The 8,585-nt window shown below is 46.4% G+C and overlaps 1 protein-coding gene across 1 annotated transcript in view; it reads right to left on the bottom strand.

The window, feature by feature from the left end:
- PLA2G10 (phospholipase A2, group X) overlaps positions 1 to 7,671 on the bottom strand; it is a 32,208-nt gene extending 24,537 nt beyond the window's left edge. The window contains exon 1 of the mRNA XM_004691749.2: positions 7,566 to 7,671. Coding sequence (XP_004691806.1) covers positions 7,566 to 7,671 — 106 coding nt within the window. The remainder of the gene's footprint in view (positions 1 to 7,565) is intronic.
- Between the last annotated feature and the right edge of the window lie 914 nt (positions 7,672 to 8,585).

The following is an 8,585-nucleotide window of genomic DNA, read 5'->3' as shown; positions in this document are numbered from 1 at the left end:
AAGAAACACATGTCTTTTGCAGCAACTTGGATGGAGCTGGAAAAGATCATGCTTAGTGAGAAAAGCCAGAAAGAGAAAGAAAAATACCGGATGGTTTCATTCATAGCAGGAATATAATGGACCAGGTGAGAAAATAATAAGAATAATTAACAGTCATATTCCAGAGACATTTTGTGGGGGTAGAGTGGGGAGGGGAATGGGTTCAAAAAAGGGAGGGGATGGCGGGAGGGAAGTACACGGGACTATGGTGATGGCACATGGTGACTCGGTGATGGGAAACCCACGGGGATTACAATTAAGATAAAAAAAAATGTACAAAGTGATGTAAAAATAAACCATTATATTAAAAAACAAAAAACTATGTTTGTAATTCTTTCTCTCTTCTTCCTTCCTCCAGCAAAAATCCCATGACTGAGATACTCGTGCTCTTCATTTAGACACCAGGTTTCAGGAGCAGCAGCAAGCATGGAATTTCTGGATTCAACCCCGTGAATTTACCGTTCTCCTTATGTTAGGATACTCTGTGTACTACTGGAATGGCTTTGTCAACGGAAGACTGCGTAACTTTTGTCCGTGGACTCGCTCTTCTTAGGGTACTGATCCTCAACTATGATTATCTCAGTGCAGCAATGGGGAAGCTGAGTTAAAGGCGAGTGAAGCATTATGGTGTCTGCCTACAGGATTAACCTCCAAGGTTAGGTGACAAGAGCTAGAATAAGACTGTTATCCATTTTTGTGTGCAAAGCCAGGCCTCAAATGTATCTTAATTTCCTTTATTCCTTTAAGATCTGAAATAAATTTTAGATGTTAAGCTATAGCAACAGGTTTTGCTTCTATTCAGTTCATTTCTATTTTCAGAAAAGCTGTTCTTATACAAAGTTTGGGGCAGAGGGAAAGCTCTTTTTAATAATTCAAAGTTATCTCCAAGTATAAGTAAGTGATCAGTAGGAGAGGTGGGATTAGGGAGAAATCCTTCAAGTCCGGCTTACTAACTTTTCATTCACCCTAGAGCCACTGCACTCTACAAAAAGGGGAAATTTTCTATTTCCATTTAACTTTTAACCAGTGCATCAGTTAAAGGGAAAATGTCAAAGACAATCTAGTTGTTGTAGCTTGTGCTACTTGAAGCATGAAATTGCCAGGGAGGCTAAGGAACCCAGAAAACACGAACAAAATAGAACAATGATGACTGTTTGTGAAACAAACCACTGACAGATGGGATGCCCTGAGTCATTCTTAGCATTCCAGTACTGCCTGACAACGCTCACGTATGCTGAAGCCGAAGGCCTTGGCTTCTTCCCCTGTGGGAGTATTTTCCCTTTCTCAGTCTTCCCCACGAAGGGGGAAGCAACAGAGCCAGGACTTCTAGGATCAGAAAGACAACTTTCAATTCCTCTCTGCCAGTGGATCTCACCTGGGGCAATTCTGCTTCCTGCAGTACACTTAGGCAATATCTGGAGTGACTTTTGGTTGTCATACTGTGGGGGAAGGAAGGAGTTGCTACTGGCATGACTTGTGGATAGAACCCAAAGATGCTGTCAAACATCTTACAGGACAAAAAAAAAATAGTCTTCCCACCACACACACATACACACAAATGATCTAAGACTGTGCCAGTCATCTTGTGCTGCCAGATGAAAGTACCACAGACCGGTGGCTGAAACAACAGAAATTTAATTCTTCATGGTTTTAGAGTCAGGAAGTCTCATATCAGCTGCTGGAAGGTTCTGTTTCTGGTGACGACTCTTCCTGGCTTACCTATGGCCACCTTCTTGCCATGTCCTTGCAAGGCCTCTTCTCTGTGTGTGAAGGGAGAGATCTCTGGGGAGGCTCAAGCAAATATCCTGCCATCATGGGGATGCCAGAGAGGCCCCTCAATGGCCTCTAGGTTCTGGAAGCTTCTAGCCATGCTTCAGGTCTACCTTGTGGAAAAAACAGACCCATCCTGGGGCTGACAGTCTACAGAGGTTAGTCAGGTGGTTGCCCATCCTCTTGGTGACTTTTGCCTCTCCAGGAAGCAGCTCTCCACTGTCACAGGGATGGAGGTTTGTGCAAGCAGAAGCCACAGCATGCAGAAGCCAGAGGGGCCTGGTTCACATTGTTCTTCAGGATCATGGCTGCCTTCACAGCAACTAGGGTTCTAGTCCTCTCCTCCTCAGGTGGTTTCCCTACTTCCTGGACAAGGGTGTGGCCGTTACACTGGTTTTGTTCTCTCAAAAGAGGCTTGGAACCCTTGGGCTTAGCTTCAGCCAACTTGAGCAAGCCATGGCCCGTGATTCCAGTGTCATACTGCCTGGTCAAAACAGAAACCCAGAGAGAGGCAGGTATAAGAGGCCCCAGATTCAGGTTGTGGGGTTAATGGTGGCCTCCATTCCACAGTAGTGATTCTGACAAATGTGGGAGCTCATGGGTTGTCAGGACTGGTCCTAGAGGTAAAGGATGGCTAAGAAGATGGTTCTGGGGCCCTTCCTGGTGGCACAATGGGTTAAAGAACAGCATCATGAAGCTACCGCAGCCACTGCGGCACAAGTTTGATCCCCTGCCAGGTTGCTGACCCACATGGCACAGCAGACCTCTCCTGACCCGCCCGCCACTCCCCTCAGCAGTGTATTTCAATGGATCTGCCTATTCTGCTCCCCACTCTGTCTCTGGTGAATCCTCTCACCACACCCCCAAACACCTCTGGCCTCTACCCCAGTTCTATATGCATAAATAAATCTTTAGAAAAAGAAGGTGGATCTGAAGGTTGAGACTAGAAAAGAGGAGTAAGGGGCTGGCCTGGGAATGCTGTATCTAAACACTCTCAAAGCAAGAGCTTCTCCTTCTAGTAAGGACATTAACCCCATGGGATTAACATCCCACACTTATGGCCTTGTTTAAGCTCATTAGCTCCTTCTAGGTTCTATCTCCAAATAAAGCCCCTTTCCTAGGACTTGAGCCTATGAATTTTGTGGGGCATAACCCAACCCATAACCAGGAATGCAATGTGAAGATTCTTGTTCTGCATGTCCTTCCTAGGTTGCATAGTGAGTCTTACAAGGGAGCAAAGTCTGGTTGTGCAGAGAGCTAGAACCTCCACAAATAAGAGTGGGTCATGATACTTTCTCAAATGCCATTAGTAGCAAACTTTGCCCATTTGATTTAGACAGAATGAGAAAGCTGGGATGCAGATGGTAGGCATGGTTCAAGCTCACTCCCTTGGCGCACTATTTTTTCCTGCTCCCCTGGGATATTTGGCAAATAATTAAATTGCCATGTTAAGCATTCTAAGCCCAAGGCTTATTGTACATAAACTATGATTGAAATGAAATGACACTTAAAAAAGATGATTCTGGGCCCTCCCTGGTGGCACAGCAGGCTAAAGCACAGCACTGAGAAGCTAAAGCCACTTCTGCATGAGTTTGATTCCCGCCTACCCTGGAGGGGACCACATGACGTGGCAGACCTCTCCTGACCTGCCCGCTGCTCCCCTCAGCAGTGTACTTCGTTGATCTGCCTGTTCTGCTCCCCACTCTGTCTCTGGTGAAGCCTCTCGCTGCCCCTGCGCCTGTATCCCAGTTCTGTATGCACAAATAAACAAATCTTTAAAAAAAAAAAAGATTCTGTTTTATGTGCTTACCTTCGTGTGAACTGAAGATTTTCTCTGCAGTAATAGATGTAATGGCTAGAAAATCACATAAAAAAAAACTATTTAAAAAATCATCCTACTTAGGCGTAATCCAGCTTTTAAAAAACGGTCTATGTATAATAGTTAATGCATAAGTGCATTGAAAAACAACTGAAACAAAGCATATTAAGCTCTTAACAGACTGGAAGGCAGATTGAAGGAAAGGGAAAAGGAGCTTCTATTCTTTTTCTCTTTGAGTAGAAACAGTCCCTTTCTTAGAGAAATACTTTCATTTTAGTTCCAGGAAGAGGTAGAGAAATCTCTGTCCTAAATGTGGCCTGTGAATTGCTCTAGTCTCTCTCTGCCATGGTCTGGAGTCCCATGGACAAGGGCACTTTTGTGGAAGCCCAGGTTTCCAGACACGCTCTAGCACGCTACTAAGTCTCAAAACACTGGAGAAAGAGGAAAAGTTTGACTTTACCGGCATCGCCCCTCCCCAAGGTGGTTCCACTTGGGGCCAACAGACATCTTGGCTCATTATAGCTCCCCAGGGAAGCATGTAGGTGAGCCCCTGGCTCCCCCAGTTATGCAAGATGCTGCCATAGGGACTTATTTTTCTCACCCCACCCAGGGCACTGCATCACAATCTATCTGACTAGAAGTTGGGAAGAAGATGGTAGAGGCAGATAGGATTCTCAGAGGACCTGAAAAGAAGGGAGACCCTACTAGCTGTATTATGGATTCGGTCAGTAAGGCCACATGTGTGCCACAGGGTGTGACATAGGGAATGCCTCAACTGCCAACTGGCACATAGGCACCCCAAGTGTTCCACATGTGCCCTTCTACTCTCCCCGCCCCACCCCACCTCTCTTGCTTGGCTCTGATGGGCACAGTGAGAGCAGCTTTGGGAGATAGCTAGTGACTACACCCAAAGCCACCAGAACACACAGGCTAAAGAAGCTAAACTTGTGCTTTAGCACCACCTTTGGTAAAACAAAAGAAAGGCCACCAGAACTCAGTCTCACTGGCGGGATTCAGAGAAGGCATGAAACATTAAGAATTGGGCCACAAGAGGGAGCAAGAATCATGGAACTGTTAAAGCATAAGGACATCCTCAGTGTTTCTAGCAAGGCTGACAGAAGATCTCTCTCCAGAAGGCACTTAGGCTAGACTAGACTTAGTAGATTTAGGTTAGAGGAGGGGACTGCTATTTCAAATGTGAAGCCAGCAATGCAAAACTTCAAAGAATATGAAGAAAATTTTGTAAATTTACTTTTATTTTTCGCATATTTATCTATTTGCTGTATCAAATATAGTTTTCTTATATTAAAATCATCATTGGGAGGAAGAGTCCTCCCTGGTGGCCCAAGGAGTTAAAGCACAGCACAATGAAGCTATCCGCAGCCACTGCAGCACAAGTTCCATCCCTGGCCAGGGAGCTGACCCACACGGCACAGCTGACCTCTCCTGTCTCACCCACTGCTCCCCTCAGCAGTGTATTTCAGTAGATCTGCCTGTTCTGCTCCCCACTCTGTCATGAATCTGCTCATGAATCTTCTCACCTCCCTGCACCTCTGTCCTGTATCCCAGTTCTTGTGTGCATAATTAAGTAAATCTTAAAAAAAATCATCATCATGGGGAGTATTACAGAATAGGATAGAAGCCCTACATTGAATACATAATAGGAAATATAGCTTTGTGCTGCATCTCCAAGCTTTCCTTTGACATTAGAAATGCTTGTTAGGAAGTTTCTGCTGAGAGGCACTGCTATGTTTATATAGGAATGGTGACATAAGAGCAATTTTTTCCCATGATGGCATAAGAGAAACTAATATAAAAGGGATTTTAGGGTGCTTTTTGGTAGCACAAAGGGTTAAGTTTTAGCATTGTGAAGCTACTGGCAGCCACTGCAGCACAAGTTCAATCCCCAGCCAGGGAAGTGACCCACATGGTACAGCAGACCTCTCCTGTCTCCCCACTGCTCTCTTCAGAAGTGTATTTCAGTGGATCTACCTGTTCTGCTCCCCACTCTGGTGAATCTTCTCATTCCCTCCCCACCCCCCAACACCTCTGGCCTATACCCTAGCTCTTATATGCATAAATAAATAAATCTTTAAAAATAAAAGATTAAAAAAAAGAAAGAACAACTGTTGGTGTGGAAAAACAGCTAGAGAGGACCACAATGAAAAACAAAAAGAAAATGAATGAGATCAGACCAAGTTGAGCAGCTACTGCAACATCCTTACTGCCCAGCTTCAGAACTGAAGTAGGTGCCCAGGCAACCCTAAGCCACAGATGGCAAAGGGACAAAGGCAGCCAACCCACCAGCTGAGAATTTGTTTGCTCCAGAGGCTGAAGAGGGCAGGACTGAGTAAATGCCAAAGTGCCATCTTTATCATAATCTGCTTTAGTTACCCAACAAGAAGAAATGAATATGAAATTCTAGCAATAAGAAATGAACAAAAGCTTGGCAATGAAGACCTTAAGTGCTTGCTTTCTGCTTAATGACAGGTAACCAGAACTACCTGCACTATATATACAGTGTGGTGTTTTTAATTTACCTAAAGATGTGTCTTTTTGGTGATAACAAATGTGTTTTTTTTAAAGACCAGTTTTTTTCCCTCAATATACTTTTTAAAAATCGTTTCATATCTGTTGAGATTTAAGAACCTTTTAATTTGTAATAAAAGTTTACAGCTTTTTTTTCAAAAAAGTCAATAAACTGTAAGCACCTGTTAATACAGCTTTAAAAATGTGTTGGGGAGGGTGAGGAGAAAAAGGAATGCTCACACACTGTTGGGAATGTAGACTGGTCTAGCCCTAGTGAAAACAGTATGAAGTTCCTCGAAATAGTAAAATTAAAAATTGATATACCATATGACCCAGCAATTACTTGTAGGCATATACTTAAAGAATATAAAAACACTAATTCTAAGAGCTAGATGCACTCCTGTGTTCAGTGCAGCACTATTTACAATAGCCAGGTTAAGGAAACAATTGTTCAAGTTTTGCTAAGAAATGGGGGTTACTGTAAGTAAGGTGTATCATGTTTATATACAGTTGCACATTGTCAAAAATTCCTGTGTAGCCCAGGAGGGATAAATTTGCATCAACTATATTTAGCTCAAAAACTTTGCTTTCTCATTTTAGATTCTACTTTATAATACGTGTTTGCTTTTGTAATTTTAGTATTTTAAAGTACTCAAGCAAAGTTGAAATTGTAGGAAAATAAACCGAGTTTTATCTTGTGAACTGGTACTGAGAGGTTCATGGAACACTGCTTCCTAAATTTCTAGAATCACCTATAAAAAGAAGTAAGGAACTTTGTATGCATTAAAAAAAAAAAAGGAAAGTTATCTGATACTTGGAGTAAAGTATAGGAACTCTATGCCATTTTCATAGCTTTTTTGTAAATCTGAAGCTATTCTGTAATACAGGATTATTTTTTAAAACTTTGCCCTTAGCAAATGAGGAACCAAAGGCCAGTCCTTCTGTAGACTTTTCATTGATGTAATCTGAATGATCGCAGGGTAAACTGAAAACTTCAGTTCCAGCCAGTTTTTTTTTTTTTTTATCTTGGTCCAGTTGGCAAACAGGACAACACGAATGGCGGTAACAAAGAAGAAACAGGAGAGGGTGGGGAAACCCTCAGAGAATTCGCCTTTAGGGTGGCTATTAACGTGTTTGGGAAGAGTCCAGTCACTACCAAACAGCTGTCAGAATTAGCAGTCTAACAAATGACCCTAAAGCAGCCATTTCTCCACCAAGAGAAGGAAAAACCAAGAACTCCGCGGTCAGTGGCAGGACCTGGGACCCAGCAGCCTTCTACTCTGAGGGGGCAAATTACTAGCAGTGGGTCCCCAGCCCTTGGCTCTCCTCAGGCTCTCGCCCTCGCTCGGGAGGGCGGGGGTGTGGGGTAAGATATCTGGATACCTACCCCTCAACTGCCCCGCCCCACGTGGCAGGGACACCGCCCACAGTCCTGGCAGGTAGTCTCCAGCCGCGCCTAGAGACGGACGCATGCGCAGATGACGGTCGCGCGCGCGGCGGCGAGCATTGCGCATGCGCCCTCTTCCGGGCGGCGTCCTTGCGGAGCGCAGGTGAGCAGCAGCCGGGCTTTCCCGCCCCCTGCCCCGCCCCCTGGCCGGCTGCCCCCGCCCCCCAGGCGTTGCCATGAGGACCCAGCGGCCGCCGCCGGCGGGTGGCGGCGCCTCTTCCCGGGTTGCCTCTGCGGACCTGGCGGCGGCTGGAGCTCATGGAGCGTTCGAGCGCCCGGGTGGAGGAGAGCCAGAAGCGGACGCACCTGGGCCGCTGCAAGCATTTCTTCTGGCTCGGCGTGGTCTTCGACGCGGCGGGCGCATCGCTGATGTTCGCAGGAGTCTTCGCCCATGCGCTGTACTGCGACCTGCTGCTCTACGGGGGCTCCATCATCATCTTCTTCAGCCTCCTCTGGTGGGTCTTCTGGTACACCGGCAACATCGAACTGCCTCCCGAGGAGGCCATCAAGGAGGGCGATCAAAGGCCCCCCGCCGCCTTGCTGAACTTTCTGGGGGGCGGCCACAGCTACCGCTTCTCTTTCAACTTGGGCAACCTCTCCGCCACCTTCTTGCGGCTGCGCCAGCAGCGGCTGCGCCCCGGTGACTTTCAAAAGTCGTCTCAGAGTATGATTGTCAAGGACCAGGTAGAAACGCAACACGGCAAAGACGCGAGCGAAAGGGTTGAGGCGAGCGCCGCGACTCCAGGCTTTTATCCGCGTCCCAAGGCTGAAGCGGGCGGACCTTCCAGGGCATTGTCCTCCCCAAACCCCAGGGCCGGCAGGCCCCGCCAGATCCTGCCTTTGCCTCCAGCCTTCTCGCCTTCCCAGAGCCTGCCCTTCTGCCGCTCAGGCTCAAGTCCATCTTCAAGTGCTTTCACGCCCAAGAGCGGGTCTCAGCTCACCTCTACCACCGTCGGCTCCTCTTCGGCGCGCTCAGCTTCC

This window comes from Condylura cristata, unplaced genomic scaffold (assembly GCF_000260355.1).
Source record: "Condylura cristata isolate star-nosed mole 26May11 unplaced genomic scaffold, ConCri1.0 scaffold00032, whole genome shotgun sequence".
NCBI lineage: Eukaryota > Metazoa > Chordata > Mammalia > Eulipotyphla > Talpidae > Condylura > Condylura cristata.
Note: the sequence above shows the minus strand (reverse complement) of the source record. Positions and strands in the feature narration are given on the sequence as shown.